This window comes from Furipterus horrens, unplaced genomic scaffold (assembly GCF_987537825.1).
Source record: "Furipterus horrens unplaced genomic scaffold, mFurHor1.1.pri manual_scaffold_3, whole genome shotgun sequence".
Lineage (NCBI taxonomy): Eukaryota > Metazoa > Chordata > Mammalia > Chiroptera > Furipteridae > Furipterus > Furipterus horrens.
Window position 1 is genome coordinate 189,371,122 of NW_028327173.1, and position 19,356 is coordinate 189,390,477.

Genomic DNA, 19,356 nt, shown 5'->3' on the forward strand with positions numbered 1-19,356 from the left:
GAACAAGGTGGGGAGGAAAACTTACTTTTCTTGGTAATATATGTTGTGAATTTTATATTTTATGCATGTATTACCTAGCCAAAGGTTAATAATAATGTGTGGTTTGTTTCTTTTGAGTGCTAGGATATCTGAAATACTTGGTACAAATAGTAACATTGTCCAGATAATTGAAATTTTTTTTGAGATTTCAAAATGGAAAAATCATCTTTCTAGATAGTCCCAACATCCAAAATTTGTGCTTAAATAAATGAGTGCTTTTATTTCTCCTTAGTTACCCAGGACATATTTTATACTTGTAATCTCTTATATTTAGATGGTGGAATTTTTTGCTCCCAAAATTAAAATTGTATTTTTCTTCATTGTAAAAATGGCTAAACATTAATTGTAAAAAAAAAGAGGGGGGGACATTTTACAAGATTATAAAGAGAAAACTAGTAAAAAATGACCAGAATCCAATCATTTAAAGATAAATCCTGCATCCTTTCAGGAGTTAATATATCAATATATTGCTTTCCCTACTCACACATTATTTCATAAATGAGGAGACTGGAAACAGGGCTAGTGCTGGGAAATAGCTTCCTGCCGGGCAAACCTCCAGAAACCAGGCAGTAGCATTGTCCCCTCTCTGAACCCTCCCTCCACACAGAGCCAAAAAGCAGTGAAATTGGTCGCCCAACCCTGGTGATCACCTAAGACTATGCCCCACACAATTTATAGGCCTGCTCTTCTACAATAGGCCACGCTAAGACAGGGAGTCAAAGCAGCTCTAACTAATACACAGAAACAAACACAGGAAGGCTGCCAAATTAAGGACACAAAGAAATATGACCCAAATAAAAGAACAGAACAAAATTCCAGAAAAATAATTAAATGAAATGTAGATAACCAACCTACCACATGTAAAATTCAAAACACTGGTTATCATGGTGCTCAAAGAACTCATTGAGTACGGCAACAGGATAAAAACGACTCAGGAAGAACTGAAGGTTACATTAAATGTAATAAAAATCTACAGGGAACCAACAGTGGAGGGGATGAAGCCAATTATCAAATCAATGATTTGGAATATAAGAAGGAAATAAACATTCAACCAGAACATCAAGAAAAATAAAATTCAAAAAATGAGGATAGCCTAAGAAACCTCTGGTATATCTCCAAACATACTAACATCCAAGTCATAGGGATGCCAGAAGGAGAAGAGGAAGAGCAAGAAAATGAAAATTTATTTGAAAAAATGATTAAAGAAAACTTCCCTAATTTGGTGAAGGAAATAGACACATAAGTTTAGGAAGCACAGAGAATCCCAAACAAGATGGACCCAAACAGGACCACACTAGGACACATCGTAATTGAAATGCCAAACGTTAAAGATAAAGAGAGAATCTTGAAAGCAACAAGAGAAAAGCAGATAATTACCTACAAAGGAGATTCCATAAGACTGTCAGCTGATTTCTCAAAAGGAACAGCAGGTTAGAAGGGACTGGCAAGAAGTATTCAAAGTGATGAAAAGCAAGGACCTACAACCAAGATTACTCTGTTCAGCAAAGCTGTCATTTAGAATGGAAAGGCAGATAAAAGTACTTCCCAGACAAGGTAAAGCTAAAGGAGTTCATCATCTTATTAATATATGAAATGTAAAGGGACTTATTTAAGAAAAAGAAGACCAAAACCATGAACATAAAAATGGCAACAAATTTACAACTATCAACAACTGACTCTAAAAAAAAACTAAGCAAACAACCGTCACAGGAACAGAATCATAGATATGGAGATCAGTTGGAGGGTCATCAGCTGGGAATGAGAAGGGGGAGAATCAGGGGAAAGGTACAGGGATTAAAAAGCATAAATTGATATGTACAAAATAGATGGGGGTGTTAATACCAGTATAGGAAATGGAGAAGCCAATGAACTTATATTCATGATCTACGGACATGAACTAAGGGCGGGATTGCTGGAGGGAATGAGGGTATCGGGTGGAGGGGGGCAAAGGGGAAAATATTGGGACAACTGTAATAGCGTAATCAATAAAATATTTTTCATAAATTAAAACATGAATGTGAGAGAGAAACATTGATTGGTTGCCTATTTTATGCAACCTTAACAGACCCACAACCTAGGCATGTGCCCTGACTGGGAATCGAACCTGTGACCTTTCAGCTATCAGGATGACTGCAAGGGCTCAATTTTAGATATTTTAAATGACAGTTTCCCAAAGTACAGAATAGTATTTTAGATGGTATATGGCCTTTAAAAATTTTTTGTACTTTTTACAGCTATAGTTTTAAGTTACTGGTTTCCCATTTATATGAATGATAGAGTTTTCTGTTAAAATAACTTGAGGACAAAAGTGAATTAATTTAAATAAAAATGTTACATAATAGCACAGTTGATATAAGTGGGATATGAGTAACTAATGTTTGGGAACCATAGTTCTAAGTGTTTTGATAAAAATTATTGCACATAAATCATATTACAGCTCTGTTTAATTTTTTTTTTAGGGAAGTGTTTAAAACCTATAACGTTGCCATAGACTACATTACTGTTGCACTCCTGATCTGGAATTTTGGTGTGGTGGGAATGATCGCCATTCATTGGAAAGGTCCACTGCGACTCCAGCAGGCATATCTCATTATGATCAGTGCCCTCATGGCCTTGGTATTTATCAAGTACCTCCCAGAGTGGACTGCGTGGCTCATCTTGGCTGTGATTTCAGTATATGGTAAAACCCAAAACTGATCATTTTATTTATCATAGAAATACCTCACTGGTGTGTTTTCCTTCCCAGTTATTTTGACTTATGAAAATGATAGTGGTAATATCCCACAGCTCTTCAGTAAATAATTAATTAGCTATGGTATCATTTTCATATACAGATTTCAATTTTTTGATGTTAAGTTCTTAAAAAGTGTTTTATTACTACCTCCAGTTTAACTCAGTGATAGATTAATGGAAGGTTCCACAGATTTCTGGTCAGAAGACTTAGATTTAAATTCTCTCTCTACCTTTGTCAGCCTTTATGACCTTAGGACAGTGACTCAGGCTATTTGAGCTTCAGTTTCCTCATTTGGAAAAAAGGGAACAATGTTTCCCAGATTTGTATAAAAGGGTTCAGAATATATATTAAAAAGCACCAACAGAGTGCTTAACACATAAAATGCTCATTTAATTTTCAGATCAAAATTAGGTTACCTACTTTTTATAAGGCAACTTAAGTAGAATTATTCTTTTCAAAATAAAACTAATTTGGGCAGTGTGAGATTCAAATTCATTAATAGCTGATGTTACATTGGTTCTGAACAGTCAGAATGTACCCTAGCCATGAATAACCAAGACAGCTGTACAGATGTGTGCTTTGGCTATTGCCTTGCATGAAAGCCAGAGATCCGTTTTTAGAGTCAGTATGTGGTCCCTGTATTATAACTAGGTAGTGATCTTTTATTCCTATATATTTGCTTATTAAAATGTCAGGGGACCTGTAATAGGAAGCCTCATCATCCCCACTTGATTGACGAAGAACAAATCTGTGGAACTAGAATTGGATTGGTTCTATTCTCATATAAAACTAAAGTATTATACTCTATGTCTGACCTTCATAATGAGTTTAGGTTATATAATACTTGATAGTTTGCAGAGTGTTCATTAATTATTCCACAGCTATGAATAAGAATGCCAGTGCTGGACTCCATCCAATCAGCAATGGTAAATACATCGTAGTCAGAGATTTTACTAATGTGTTCTGTTTACTCCTTTTTCCTACAACCAGCTGCCTTCACCTTCAGAAGGGCACACTGTATCTTTACCTAGCTACTCATGGGGTATTTCAGTCATCCTAGCATTGCACATAGTCTTTGCAGGCTATATCTTAACCATGTCCAGCTTTCTCCAGAAGCACGGAAGTAATATCACATTGATGATGGAAGAAGCTCAAAAAAGAGGGGTCTGCCATGTTGGTTAAATTCCTTAAAATTATTTGGTAAACTGAGGGCTTCTGCATCTCTGACACTGTCAATAAATAGCAGTTGACCCTTTCTGCACCCATAATGTTAAAACAATCCCCAGTATTTTTAGACATTTTGAGGGATCTGTAGGCAACATATTCTTCACTTAAAAACTTTACGTAAACCTACTTATACTGTTACTCACAAATTGGCCCATCTTGAATTGGGACCTCCTACAACAAAGGACTCTAGAATTTGTCCAGGTTGTAATGCAACAGTCACTCCCATTAGTGTTCCCTTTTCCTGCCCCCAGAGAATCATTCTCTGTAGAGGCTTTAGCAACCTCCTCTCATACCACCTGAAATCTCTGGACCATCCATGATGATCCTAAGTTGCCCATGGATTTCTGGGGTGAGAAACTGCCTGCCTCAGTTAGAATGGCAGTTTCGGAGTGCATACAGAGCTCTCTGAGACACAAGTTCTCAAGTATCTTCAGGATATGTGATGCCCCATATCCTTCTACTCCATATTCTGCGTATCATGGAGTCATCATTCTACAAAGTTTACCCCAGCCACCAGGGCCTCCTTGGTAAGACCAAAATGTTACTGACAGGACAGAGCTAAGTCCGGGCCCTTTAGACTATCCCACCAACAGGAGAGGTTGGCCCCTTCTATCCTCTGTTTTTTGTCAGTTGACAAGGTCCTAGATAATGTCACCCATCTCTGGGACCATTGGCAACCTCGGGAGCCCTTTGGGATGAAGTAAATGAACAGCACTGGGAGTTTGAGCACATTATGGACAATGTTAATACTAATGTGATGGAGCTTACTGGAGAATTGCTGCTTTTCATTCCTTAATCCAGGAATCAAAGGATGGGATCCAAGGGTCAGCAAAAAGGTGAACTTTAGGCAGTCATCTTACCCTGGTCAACAATTGGCTGCCCTTGGGCATTTTCACAGATTCTTCAGTCATTGCCAATGGTCTAGACATCTGGTTCTGTCAATGGTAGCGACAGCACTTACTTATCCAAGGTCTTCCTCTTTGGGGGATATAACTGAGAATCTCTTGGCTCGCAAATACCAAATATAAATCAAGTTTACACATGCCTCTGTACATATTAAACCCGCGATATAAGTTTCGCCTTAGCCACTTTGGAGTTCCAGATATTGTTATTTGTGACATTAACGTTCTTCCTCTAAAATTACACAACATTAGGCTCTTCAATTGTTCAGTGGAGCTTTCACCTTCCTTAGTAGTCTCAGGCCACAGGCCTCATGGAGCGCCGGTATGACATACAGAGCAAGTCAGAGTTTGATTGAACGTGGTGTATTTCCCTAATCAGGGGTGAATTGTAATGAAGAGTAGTAAAGTCTGATTCCATTTTTGGTACTAAAAAAAAGCTAATTCTGGTGACAGACTGCCTGCATTCAAATCCAGACTCTTCTACTCTTGTCATTATTAGCTATGTGACCACAGACTTGTTTCTACGTTTGGGTTATTAGTAAGATTAAATTGAACAGTACATATAATACACATAGAACAGTATCTGTCAATAAATATTATCTGTTAATTTTTTTCTATATAATCGTGTGTAGTAAGCAAGCCAGTTATTCTCGTTTTCCTAAGAAACCTGAAGTTTATAGAGGTAAAGTATTTGCCCAAGCTTACACTATTTTATGTAGAATGAGAATCCCAAGTTGAGTATTCTTTCTACTACATTACACTGTTTCTCCATCAGCCCTCTGTTTCTTCCGAACATTATACAAATAATTACCTCTAGAGAGCTTTGAGTTCCTTTGTAATATGAGACTTTTATATCTAATATTTAGAGCAGCAATTTACAACTTTTTTCATCTCACGGCACACATAAACTAATCACTAAAATTCTGCAGCACAACAAAAAATATATTTTTTGCTGATCCAACAACAACAAAAAAACATAACTTTGATTCATTCACACGGGACAGCTGTTGTGTTGGGTGTTGTCACTGTTTTATTGGACTATCTAAGGGAAAAGACGTCAGTGCCCCTGACTAAATAGTCAGGTACTGCATGTTTTAGAAATTCTTGCAGCACACCAGTGTGCTTCTCACGGCATACCAGTTGAAACTCACAGAAATGATTCTCAATTTCATATTTCAGAGGGTCTCGATATACTTTATTTTGTAACAAAGGTTATTATTTCACTTTAATTGCTCTAAAAATAAGGGAATTTATTACTTAGGAATTCTGTAAGGGGAAGTGTGTCATAAAACCAAGATAGTTACAGGACATGGCAGCTTCAAACAGGTTGAAAATCTCATTATTTTGGAGCATAGAAAATTTCCCTTTTCTCTTATGCAAAACAAATTGAAGTGGAAGCAGTGAGAGTAGCAATTTCTTTGTGTGTGTTTTATTATATTGTTGTTAGTAGTAGTAGAAGAAGTGGTAGTATACAGACATGGCCACTTGCAGGCGTGAGGGTTTTTTTACTTAAATGCATCTGGATGATCATAATGGCAACACAAGCTGTCAAGGCTTCCTTTACAAACGTAGTTATACTTGTTTTATATTTTTAAGTGTTTGAAATTATTTTCTATATCCTGAATTTTTATGACAAAAAATGAAGAAAAATTGCCACTAATAGAGATGGTGGTAGAATCAAGAATAATTTAGGCATATCACTTCTTCTCGTGAGTTGCTGTTTTTGTGAAAATACGTTTAGTGCCTTTGACAGGAGAACTAAAGAAATGTTAAACTGTCTCACGGAAAGGTTTATAAGTTATTTTGTTCTGTTTAACCTTTACTTCTCTTTTATTTGAAGTTCCCCAAAGTAGTATTGTACTTGTATTATCTTTTAAGAGGAGAGGAGACAAATCTCTGCTCCTCATATTTTGAAAAGTTTAATCAAATACCCTCTATTAAATTCCTCTTAGAGTAAAGCTTCTATTTGTGGCTCATAGGTATGGTTTGTTTGGAAATGGCTTGTCCCTATTTCTGCTTATTGGAAACCGACAACTGCTGTACAATAGTTCTGTCTTATCATTATCTTGGTCTCTTTTCTTCAAACTGGGAAGACTTATTCCTAGAACCCAATGATGATACATTGTAAACTAACCCAATAGCAGTCAAAACTAAAATGAAATTTGCACACATCTTCTGTATGGTTTTGTGTGTTTTGTTTAGGTTGCCCCTCCATCCGTTTACCTGCTATTTATTTCATATTCATTCAACATCTGTTTGTGTAAAAAAACAAAATTTAAACCTTTTCCATTGGTTAATTTCTCTCTAACACACCCATTTAGCCAATATCTTTTTTCTGATGTCCTTTCTATTTTTCTTTCTAGACTTGGTGGCTGTTTTATGTCCAAAAGGCCCACTTCGTATGTTGGTTGAAACAGCTCAGGAGAGAAATGAAACTCTCTTTCCAGCTCTCATTTACTCCTGTAAGTACTTCGGGATGGTGTTTAATTAGTAAGCAGCCTAGAATTTATAGGAACTGACACACATGTAACTATGGCCATTACCTTGGTACTTTGTTTTAAATACACAGCATTTTAATGGAACTCTTACAAGTCTCTGTTCCCTTGAAAATTATTATCTTCTACCTGACATTGGTTCAAGAGTTTTCAGTATGTGTACAGACAGAAGAAATATTTAGAGGTTGGGGAGCCAATATTCTCAATTAAAATCTTTTTAGGCAAATGTTATTGAGTGCTTGTTATATGCATATGTTGCAGGCGACTCTTGCCCTCACTTTTGAAAGAATTGTACTGTTCCTTCAGAACGCGCTCGCCTTTTCTTTTATTTTAGTCATCCTCTTCCCAGTCATTCCGTAAATATTTATTGGTCACTGACCTGATTTCCCACAGAGCACTGTGAAGGACATAAAGACAATTAAGATACTTTGCCTTCCCCTCAGCTCATTTGCTTAACATTTTAGAGGCGAGATAGTACAAATATATAAATGAGCAACATCCAGGGCAGGATGTTACCAGATTCAGAAGAGACATGGTTGAGCATAGAGAGAGTTCAGAAGAGAGAAAATCTGGCTGGAGAATCAAGGACGACTTCGTGGAAGAGACCGCATTTTGATTGAATTTTTAAGGAGGGGTAGGATTTCAGCAAGCACAGATGGAAGTTGACTTCAAATGTGGGCTTGTCACAAAGAATGGCTTGGAAAGGAGGGGACAACTAGAGGGAGGCGGGCCACCGGGTGGAGGGGAGCAGAGGGAAAAGAAATTGGGACAACTGTAACAGCATAATCAATAAAACATATATTTAAAAAAGACTGTCTTGGAGGTATAAGTGTGGGGCCTCTTTATCAGATTTAAAGTGTTCAATTTGACTAGAACATGAAGTACAAAAGGGGGAGAGTACTAGGAAGAGTTTGAAAAGGAGGATTAGGGCAAGATCAACGATAGCTTAGAGCAACTGGTTTAGATCCCTGTATGCTTTTCATGATTGCAGGAGAATCGTAAAAGGTTCTTGAGCAGAAAAATAAACAAGAATAAAGAAGAAAATGTGATAGAGACCAGATGTGACCCACAAGCCCAAAATGTTTACTATTATGCCCTTTATAGAAAGAGTCTGTTGACCCCTGGTTTCTGTAGTAATACTAAATGTTAAAACAAAAGTTTATAGCAGTATTTTTTCATACTTGCATAAATCAAATAAAGAACTGTAGCCTTTGTTGCCAAGAAGGCAACAGAAATCCATAGCCTTGTACATGATGGTTGCCCTTCTGTTTTTCTTATTTGGGTTTGGATTTAGTTAAATAATGTATTGCATGGATTGGCTTATGTTGACTTCGATTAGTTAGTTATGTTACTGTATAATGTAACCTGTTTGACATCAAATAAGAAGACCATGAATAAGTATGCCTGTTATAGAATTTTCATCATCTTTGGTTGTGTATTTCTTTGATAAGTTATGAGAGTATTAGGAACATGGGCATACTTATAAACTCAGTGATAAAAGGCCAGAGAGACATAGTTGCCAAGTATTTTGTTTAAAATTGCTTACTGTGACCAAGTTGGGCATTTGGTTCCTGCTGTAGCCCTGTATGGTGCATGTTTATATGCATTTTTATATTATTGTTGGCATATTTTCAGGATAAATTCCCAAAGTGATATTCTTGGATTGAAGTGTTAGTGCATATGTAGTTTTGTTAAATATTCCAAATTCCCCTCGAATAGCATCTATACCATTTTTCATTCCACTGGAATGTATGAGAAACACCATTTTAAAGATTTCATATTGTCTCTAACTAAAATGTAACATGTGTATATATGTGTATCTAGATTTATTTATCTGTATATTCGTGGAAGGGATATAGAAGAGGACAATTGACCCTCCCCTTTATGTTTATCACTTCTAACCTTTTTTCTTATTCCCTATATATAACGCAGGTTAGCATCATTAAAAATCCCGGAAGTGAGACATAATATGAAGGAAACTTACTCCATGCATCGTTGCAATTATAATAAACATCTGATACTCCTATGAGCCCTAGTTTGTCCTCTAGTTTAGTTCCAAGAAGTCATTTTTATCATTGAATTTACACTATTTTAGGATATTCAACTAGTCCAGCTATTGTCTCAGTGGAATCTTGCTGGCCTGAGCAGTTCTTCTTTTGGTTACTTTTTAGGAACTGTATATGAAGAACAGTTTTACAATAGCAGCTGCAGTTTTAAAGCTCTAGTAACATTCAGTTTCAGAATCTTTATATGCCAAAATCAAAGAGAACCTTTTGTGGCTTATACTATGCATTTACTTCTGCTTGTTAAGGTTTCTTAAGGGGACATTAAGAGGACTGATGATTTGTGTAGAGAACTAATGGCCTGCTAACCTATCCATGCACTTTCTTCTGTGTTTCCAGCGCTTACCTGGGCTTTTGTCTTTTTCAACAGCGACAATGGTGTGGTTGGTGAATATGGCAAAAGGAGACCCAGAGGCCCAGAGGAAGGTATCCAAAAACTCCAATTATAATGCACAAAGTAGGTGACTTTTGTTTGGTAATTTCCTAATTTTTAGGGTCATTGTCATCTTACAGGCTAACAATGAGTTATAAAGTTATGATTTTAACTTCTTTCTTTCATCATAGATTCCTTTGAAAATCTCCTGAAAACTGTAGTAATACTTATTAAGTACAGATAAATATTAAGGAGTTCATATGCTCCAAACCCAACAGTACAGCCAAGGCACCCTAGGTTGAGAATTTCTGCTCTTGAATACCATTAATACCAGTACGGAAAGGTTCAAGATGAGGCCAATTTTAAAAAGAAATAGTAAGCTCACTCTCCAAACATTAAAAATGAGAATATCTTGTTTGACATGGCCAGAGTAACTTAAAAATAATTTTATTTTTATTTGTGATGATATTTATACTGAGAAGATAACATATTCCAGGTGGACATGACTTTCGGGAGGAGGAGAATAATGAGGACCTGGGGTGGGAGAGTGAAAGGCCCACATGTAGAGACTACTGAAGACCTTAAGGAGAACTAAGTTAGGGGTTCTTATTAGAAAGAGTTGACTAGCAAGACTATCCAGAGTCAAGAAGAAAGGAAACTTTTTTTTTTTCCTTTAAAGAAAAGCAAAGGGCTAACTTTATGAGGGAACTGAAGAACAGGCAGAATAAAGATTGGTGAGAGAAGTGAAAGGGGCCTTAACTGAGTCTGTTTGTCAGGAAAGGAGGAGTTTAGCTTCTATGGAGTCAAGTAAACTGCTGTTGTAACCGAGAAGATTCCTGCTCGAGACCCAAAGATATCAGGCTCACGCTGCAGGGACCACGGCAGCCGAACAAGATGACTTTGTGCCAACAGTAGACCTAGTAGATACGTCAGAAATATATTAGAAATAATTGCTACAAGTCTGGTTATTTTAACCTGTGTTAAGCTAAAGAAAATTAAAAGGTTGGCTGCTTATGAGTATATATGTTTATATGCATGTGAGTATAAGCGTGTGTTGGGCACATTAAGGTTTTATTTTGACAAATGTTGATTGAGCACCGAATTGTGCGCCTGATACTTTGCTAGGCACTGGGGATAGAGCACTGAAGGAGATGTCCCATCCCTGTGGAGCTTATATCCTATTTGGGGAGACACAAACATTCAACAGATAATCCAGACAGCTGTGATAGGTCCTATAAAGGAGAAGTGTAAGTTGCTATGAAAGTTTATATACAGGAATTTCATTTATTCTGGAAAATCAAGGAAGGCTTCCCTGAGGAAGGATAATAGATGGCCAGCTGAAGAAGGGGAGAAATTTCCAGAAGAGGAAACAACATGGGCAAGGGCCACGAAGTGAGAAGAAGCTGGATAGACTGCAGAACCCTTTGCGGGGCATGCTGTTGGTATTTTGGGTGGGCAGTGCTTCACTGTGTGGGGCTTCACACATTGCGTGATATTTACTGTTTCTGGTCCCACGCCCACTAAATGCTGATAGTGGTTTCTAGGTATTACAGTAACTAACAACTCCTCCATCATAGTCACTTCCAAACTCCCCCTGGAAGGGAGGTACTGCCCTCTAGTTGACAACCACTGTAAGAAGAACTAGATATTAGCTTGGAACAGAGGAGCCTAGGACTCCCAGAGGACTGTCTGTACAAGGGAAGAAATAATAGAACTGGGAGGTTATCTGAGTATCAACTCTGTTAAAAGTTTGAGGATGAATTAATCATAATACATAGAATATTAGTTAATGGGGAAATAAATGAGGCAGTTTTTTGGGGTGGGAACTTGTAATGGAAAGACGCATATGTAATTGGAGTATATTCTGGTTATAGTAAATTAGTTTAGTTGTAAATACCGTTTGCATTATGATAGTATAAAAACTGAACTTAAAATTATGACAACTGAGAATATAGGGAGAATTAAATTTACATGTGTGCATGAGAATGGGAGCTATGCGTTATTTCCCTGTGGGAAGTGACTGAATTTTAACCTAAAATAAAAACGCCAGATATAGCACTATGAACATGCTGCTTATAAGTAATTATTGAGGTTGATACTGAAAGAAACCGCTGAAAGGGTTGAAAGTAGGAATGAGGGAGGGAAGGGGCAGAGCAGGGACTGCTGTTTTTATTTATAAACCTTATGCTTATATAATTTCATAAACTCCAAACTAGGGAAGATTCTAGTTTTTTGGAGACCTGGTTAAGAAAAAGAATGCAAATTACAAATACAAAATTGCGAGGGCCCCTCCCAGAAAAACAGTTTGTGCAAAGAGGCCTGAAGTGTGCAAGCTTTATTTAAATCTACATCCGTTACGAACATGTGTCACTTTTATTTTAAAAAATGGAAAAAGGAATTATCAACTTCACTTAATGTATTTTAATTATTTTTGACGTGTGGAACATTCTCAGGACTATCATGTTCCGCTCACAATTTTCAGTCAAACTGACAATCATTGTGACAAAATGGCCAGCCCTTTAAAACCCCCTCCCCTCCCCCACCTCCCTAGCGCCTAAAGCCAGTGCTGAGTGCCGTCCGTTGGAAAACTTTCAGCTGCAAACACCAGAAAACTCAACTCAGTTGCTTTAAACAAAGAAGAAATGTGTCCTCTCAGTGACCAGAGTGCTGCAGTGTAGACATCATCTGTACGATTGGTTAATGTTGCGGCTCTTTGGTGTTATCAAGGGCCCAGGTTCTTCCCGTCTTCCTGCTGTCGCATGGTCCCTAGCCCACTGCTCCTCATGGTCACAAGGTAGCAAGTGCAGTTCCAGGCAGCATATCCAGATAAAGTAACAGCCAGGGGAGGAAGGGGGTGGTTAGTATCTTCCTAAGTTTCTCTAAAGAGCGAGACAAATTCCCCCCAAGTTCCCAGCGGACTTGGCCTCAGCACACACTGACTAGTACCAGGCCCACAACCTCAGAGCTCTCGCTGGGACAGGGAATGACGGGAGGGCCGCGCTTGGCTTGGGTTGGTCAGGACTTACCACCACCCATGTGCGTGAGAGGTGGGACCCAGACAAATCCGGACTTGGCCCTCAGGGAAAGGGGAGAGATGGCTGTTGGGTGAGCAGCCAGCAGGCCCTGCTACTGCCCATGTTCTGTGGTTTAAGAGCCACCTATCCTAGTTGTAGTGACAGTCACGTACTTACTGCTTCCATGTAATGTTCTTAAAGACATTAAGAATTTTTCTGAGTATTAACAGCTGTGACTTCTACTCCTTGAAGGCACAGAGCGTGAGTCACAAGAACCCGTGGCAGAGAGTGATGACGGTGGCTTCAGTGAGGAGTGGGAAGCCCAGAGGGACAGCCGCCTGGGACCGCATCACTCCACGACTGAGTCACGCGCTGCTGTGCAGGAGCTTTCCAGCAGCATTGTAGCCAGTGAGGACCCGGAGGAAAGTAGGTGCATTTCTACAGCCAACAGTCATGGCTTCCTTCGGGAAGGAATGGCTTCCACGCTCCCCCAAAATAAAGTGATCGAGAGCGTGACACTGATTCTAAACGACAGTACAGCTTTCGTGGGAAGTGCCATAGTTAGTGCTTTTCTCAGCCCCATTTGTTAATGGGTCAAGTTTTCCCTCAGGTTTTTGAAATTGGCCCTTTGGCATTTGTTTTATAAGGTCAAAGATTTCTTTGAAATTGTTGTTACAATAAGACTTAATGGCTGCAATATGTGTGTACAAATATTTTATTAATATTTTTCACTCTTCATTGTAAGAGGCCTATAGATTTGAATGTTTCAACCTTTTACATTATTATTCCCTTTGTTCGCAAGCCCCTCCTAACTTCAGATTAATATTTTCTTTATTGGGGACTAATATAAAGTAATAATTGACATTCTTTCATCATTTTAACATCTACCACATGCAGCCATCTCTGACTCTATTAGTGTTTTAAACCAGACTTATGATTACTTAAAATATAAAAGTTTCTGTTTACACTAGAAATTGATTTCTAAAAGGCACATATGTCTTCTGGAACAGCCTTTTAAAAATTAACATTTAATCAGAAAACTAAACAGTTTTTGACTAGAAATGTAAAACATTTTTATTCAGTGTGAAAGCAGTTGGTCTTCTAGCAAATTTCAAAATATAATACTTCCCTCACACATCCTGTGGGTAACAGGCTCATCCTAAGTGTTCACTTGTTAGTCTTAAATTGATCAGAGTAGTGAATTTAACCTATTGTTTCCAGGAGTAGGAATTTGACTCATAGGGATTCTTTTTTATCACCCTAAGGAAGGAGAGACATGGATTTTGCTATTTTTTTCAAGTAGAGGAAGAGATTTTAGTAGTATAAAGGTAAAATAATAAGTCTCAGGCAGTTTTTAATCTGTTTATATTTATTTGTTTATTTAAGATTTTATTTATTTATTTTTAGAGAGAGGGGAAGGGAGAGAAAAAGAGAGGGAGAGAAACTTTAATGTGTAGTTGCCTCTCACGTGCCCCCAGCTGAGGACCTGGCCTGCAATCCAGGCAGGTGTCCTGACTGGGAATCGAACTGGTGACCCTTTGGTTCATAGGCCAGCGCTCAATCCACTTAGCCATACCGGCCAGGTCTGTTTTTATTTATTTTAAAATAATAGGAAATATTTATTATTCTGCTGTTTAAGCTAGGTACACATTATACTGCTGGAGGTCATTTAGAGAAGTCTTACAATTAAAATGAATAATCACCATCGTTTAATGTTTTTACCAAGTCTTATATTTGGTAGATCAGCAAATGCCCCTTTTAATATTAAAGAAATACCACAATTACTGAAAATTATTTTTCAGAGTTGGTAGAAACAATGGAAGGTGAGACTACTATTAGCAACTAGGAGGAAAAGACTAGCAGCCAGTCTCAGCATGGACTCTTAGCAGTACCGCACTGTTAATTCATTAGGTCTGACTTAAGCAGTTTCCATTGCCATGATTTCAGTTGTTTGGCCATGGCGTGTTTTGATTGAATAAATCAGAAGGAGCTGTTTAAAGATAACACATTCCCAGCAACATGACTTTTCTTAGGTTTTTATATACTGACTCAGTTTCTTCTGGTTATAGGTAAATAAAACTTGATGGTTATTTCTTTGTTTGCTTCCTCTATTTTAATTTTGCTAAAAAAATAAATACCTACATTCCTCTCTCCATTAAAATGAATTATCTGAAGTATAGTATTTGTCATAATATTGCTATTATTTAAACAAACATAAACCTTTAATGAAAAAACTGTGAGGCCATAATTTTAAGCTTGAGTCAATATACAGTCAGTCATACCGGAGTCCTTGGCTTCAGAATTCGTTAAACCCTGTATTCATTGCATTTTAACAAGAAAAAAGTGTTCAAGCACTCAGACTCGCTGCCCCGAAAGAGAAAATTCTTCATTGTTCGGTACTCGTCAGTGTTGGCACTCATCACAAGTTCCAGAACGAGTTAACGACGAGTACCAAGGTACCAATCACTGTGTTATTTTTATTTTTTGAAAGCTTTGTTCAGATATAATCCACTTACTATAACAATTCACCCATTTAAAGTTGTGGCTTTCATATATTCACAAAAATGTTCTACCATCACCACAATTAATTTTAGAATGTTTTCATTACCCCAAAAATAAACCCACGCTTCTCCCATTCAGGTACTAACCAGGACCGACCCTGCTTAGCTTCTGAGATCAGACGAGATCAGACGCGTTCAGGGTGGTGTGGCTGTAGACAAAACCCACAGTTCTTAGGTGACACCTCTCCGCTCCCACACATAGCCCACACTCAAAGTATATATTGCATTGGTTTTTATTATAGTCAAAGTTATGCCAACATAGGGCCCTGGCTGGTTTAGCTCAGTGGATTGAGCGTCGGCCTGCGAGCTAAGTGTCGCTGGTTCGATCTTCCAGTCAGGGTACATCAGAGAAGGAAAACTCTGACTCCAAAAAACCTCCGCTGCCTTGCGGCATACCTCTTCTGGGGAAAGGCTAAGGGAGTAAACCCCGACAGAAAATCCGGAGCCGGAGTCCCTAAGGCGGTTTGACGTTGTAGTCAACACCGGCAACTCCTGCGGCGCACCTGAAGCCAAGCTGTATCGACTCCGTCTTTCCCTTGGATCCTTCAGCTGCGAAGAGAGGGGGGGTCTGCTGCATGGGCAACAGCAGACCCTCCATATCACCCTGCCCAGGCTCTGTAGCTTCAGCTCCACTGGAGAGGACACTCCAGCGTCATCGCAAGATGTCAATTCAACACGGGAGGAGACAGATGCCGTGTCACTCCCGTGTCGGACTGCACAGCCATTCTCGGCGGTGCAGATAGACACTTAAGAAGCTACACCATCGTCTCTCGAGACGGACGGCTGCCGACGACGATGCCAACATAGTCACAGCAAATTATAGAACATTTCCATACCTTAAGAAAAAACCTGCCCTGGCTGATGTGGCTCAGTGGATTGAGTGCCGGCCTGCAAACCAAAGGGTCACCAGTTTGATTCCCAGTCAGGGCACATGCCTGGGTTGCGGGCCAGGTCCCCAGTTGGGGGCGTGCAAGAGGTAACCACACATTGATGTTTTCCTCCTTCTCTTTCTCCCTCCCTTCCCCTTGCTCTAAAAATAAACAAAGCCTTTAAAAAGAAAAGAAACCCAGTTCCCATTCATAAGCCTCCACACCCCTCAGCACCAGCCAGAATACTGTCTTAATATATTTGCCTATTCTAGACATTTAATAAAGATGAAATCATACAATATGATCCTTTGGACTGGTTTCTTTCACTTACACAGTGTTTTTCAAGATTCATCTATGTTATAGCATGTATCAGTATTTCGTTTCTTTTTATAGCCAAATGAAATTCCATTGTATAGATTTGCCACAATTATTATTCAGTTATCTGTTAATGGACATTCGGGTTGTTTCCATTTTTGGCTTTTATCATACTGTTGCTATGAACATTCATGTAAACATCTTCATCTTGACATATGTTTTTCTTGGGTATTTAGCAAGGAAATTGTTGGGTCATATGGTAACTCTGTGTTTAACCTTTTGAGAAATTTGACAGTTTCTTAAAAAGCTAAACATAAACTCACCATCTAACCTAGCAGTTTTACCTCTAGGGACCTACTCCATGGAAATGAAAACAGTCTGTCCACACAAAAACATATATGTACAGTAATGTTCAGGGTAGCATTATTTATAATAGCTCAAAACAAAACAATCTAAATGTTCATCAACTGGTAAATCGACAAACTTATAGTATACTCATACAATGGAAAATAATTCATCTGTAAAAAGGAATGAATCATGGATAAACTTCAAAAACATTAAAAGAAGCCAGTCACAAAAGACTTCATAATGTGCAAGTCCATTTCTGTGAAATGTCTAGAAAACGCAAATTTATAGAGACGGCAGATCAGTGGTTGCTTAAAGTCTGGGGTGGGAGTGGGGACTAACTAAACGGACACAAGGTGTTTTATTAGGGTGCTAGAAATGTGGGGGATTGTGAAAATGGTTATACACCTCCAAATTTCTCACAATCATTGAATTCTGCACTTACACAAATGGGCGAATTTTATGAAATAAATTGTACCTCAATAAAACTTTTATAAAAAGGAGGATGATACTTATGGGGATTCTTTTGAGGACTTATGAGAACAAGTGCCAGGTATAAAGTAGGCATTCAATAGATGACAATTATTATCTATTGTTGTTATTATTTTTGATATGTAACAGCAACATCTTTGGTTAAGACCACAAAGTCAGTCCTGACCGGTGTGGCTCAGTGGTGTGGGCATCATCCCACAAGCCAAAGGCCACTGGTTCGATTCCCAGTCAGGGCACATGACTGGGTTGCAGGCCAGGTCCCCGGTTGGGGGCGTGTGAGAGGCAGCCGTTTGATGTTTCTCTCCCTCTCTTTCTCCCTTCCCCACTCTCTAATAATAAAATTTTTAAAAGTCTTAAGCACACACACACACACACACACACTCACAGAGTCAGCCACAGAAGCTGAAACTCCTATTGTGGAAAAAAAAAGAAAGAAAGAGAAAACCTAGCTCAAGCCTAATTTTGTATGATATCATTTTCTGACTTCTCATTCAGTGCAGGGTGGAGTGGAGCAGTGACATTTTTGAGTTGTGAAATCATAGCAAAGAGTGACAAACTTTTTATATTTGTAATCTTTCCTTTTTAGGGGGAGTAAAACTTGGATTAGGAGATTTCATTTTCTACAGTGTTCTGGTCGGTAAAGCTTCGGCGACAGCCAGTGGAGACTGGAACACAACCATAGCCTGTTTTGTAGCCATATTAATTGTAAGTACACACATAAAAACAGGTCAGAACATCTCATCTCAAAGCTCTGATGCTGCTGCCACTTGAAGGCAGTCCCATTTTAACCCCCGCTGGGCTGAGTGTTCCGGTCATCTGGGGAGTTGTTGTTGTTGTTTTGTTTTTGCAATAAACGATTAGACCTCACCTGAGTAGTTCTCCAAGTGGTCACAGGGTTAAAATCACCTGGGACCCTTTAAAACTCTGTGTCCCTCCCGTGAGACATTCTTATTTAATTTGTTTCAATTGTGTATCTTATTTTTAAAGTTCCCCAGGAAATTCTGATATGTACTTCTCATTAGGAACCACTGCTTCAGGCAGCATAGATATGTGGGAAATTAGCTGTGTCTTAAAAGGGAAACTAGATCCTCACTTAGTCCCTGAGTTTGATGGTGGTTTTGGATTGAATGCTACAATCTACAGCATACAGTGTTCTCTAGGCAGCAAGGATGAGGTGAAAAAAGTTACCACAATGCATGATCTCACGTAGATCTTACTTATAAAGCCGCCACATGAACCCTGAAGCTTTCAAAACTATCATTTAAGTAAATAACTCCTAAGGTATTTCTTACTGGTTTTTTGTTTTTTTTTTTTAACTAAAGGTGTAATCTCCTTGATGTTATATATGTGAGTGAAGTTAGATGAGAGCCTTTATATTGCATTTATTTTTTATCACATTTGTGGTTTATAATGATAATATAACCAGGTAGAATTTTCATGTATTTTATTTCTCTTTTGAGGTTAGTTTTCTGGATGTGTTGTATCTTTTAAGAGGAAATTACTTATTCTGGATAAACCTGAAATGATGCTTAGCCTCCGGAATTTATAGTTAGTGTCTCAGTAACTACAGTAAAAAATGGACTGTATTATATGGATGCTCTGTGTTTCCAGGAAAACAGCAACATACTTTTCATAAGCTTTTATTGGCAGTCTATGTACATCTTTGCCCCACAACCTCCAGCCCAGCACTAAAAAATGCTCTTCACCCCTGGGATTTAATCAGCCAAATGAAATTCATAGTAGCCAAGTCAATATTGTAGATAGAAATTTTGGTGGTATTTAATTTTTTTTAAGTAGTTTTATTTATTTTTAGGTTCTATTTCTTACCTAGAATGAGGGGGTGGAGAATCAAGAACGTGTGCATAATGAACTCGGTGTTGCAAAGGAAAATAAAAGTTGTTTCCGGGTCTAATGGAAACATTTCTCC

The 19,356-nt window shown here is 38.3% G+C and overlaps 1 protein-coding gene across 1 annotated transcript in view; it reads left to right on the top strand.

The window, feature by feature from the left end:
* PSEN1 (presenilin 1) overlaps positions 1-19,356 on the top strand; it is a 57,894-nt gene that overhangs the window by 37,156 nt on the left and 1,382 nt on the right. Inside the window, exons 7-11 of the mRNA XM_090271101.1 lie at positions 2,499-2,719; positions 7,266-7,364; positions 9,831-9,917; positions 13,100-13,273; positions 18,016-18,134. Coding sequence (XP_090127227.1) covers positions 2,499-2,719; positions 7,266-7,364; positions 9,831-9,917; positions 13,100-13,273; positions 18,016-18,134 — 700 coding nt within the window. The remainder of the gene's footprint in view (positions 1-2,498; positions 2,720-7,265; positions 7,365-9,830; positions 9,918-13,099; positions 13,274-18,015; positions 18,135-19,356) is intronic.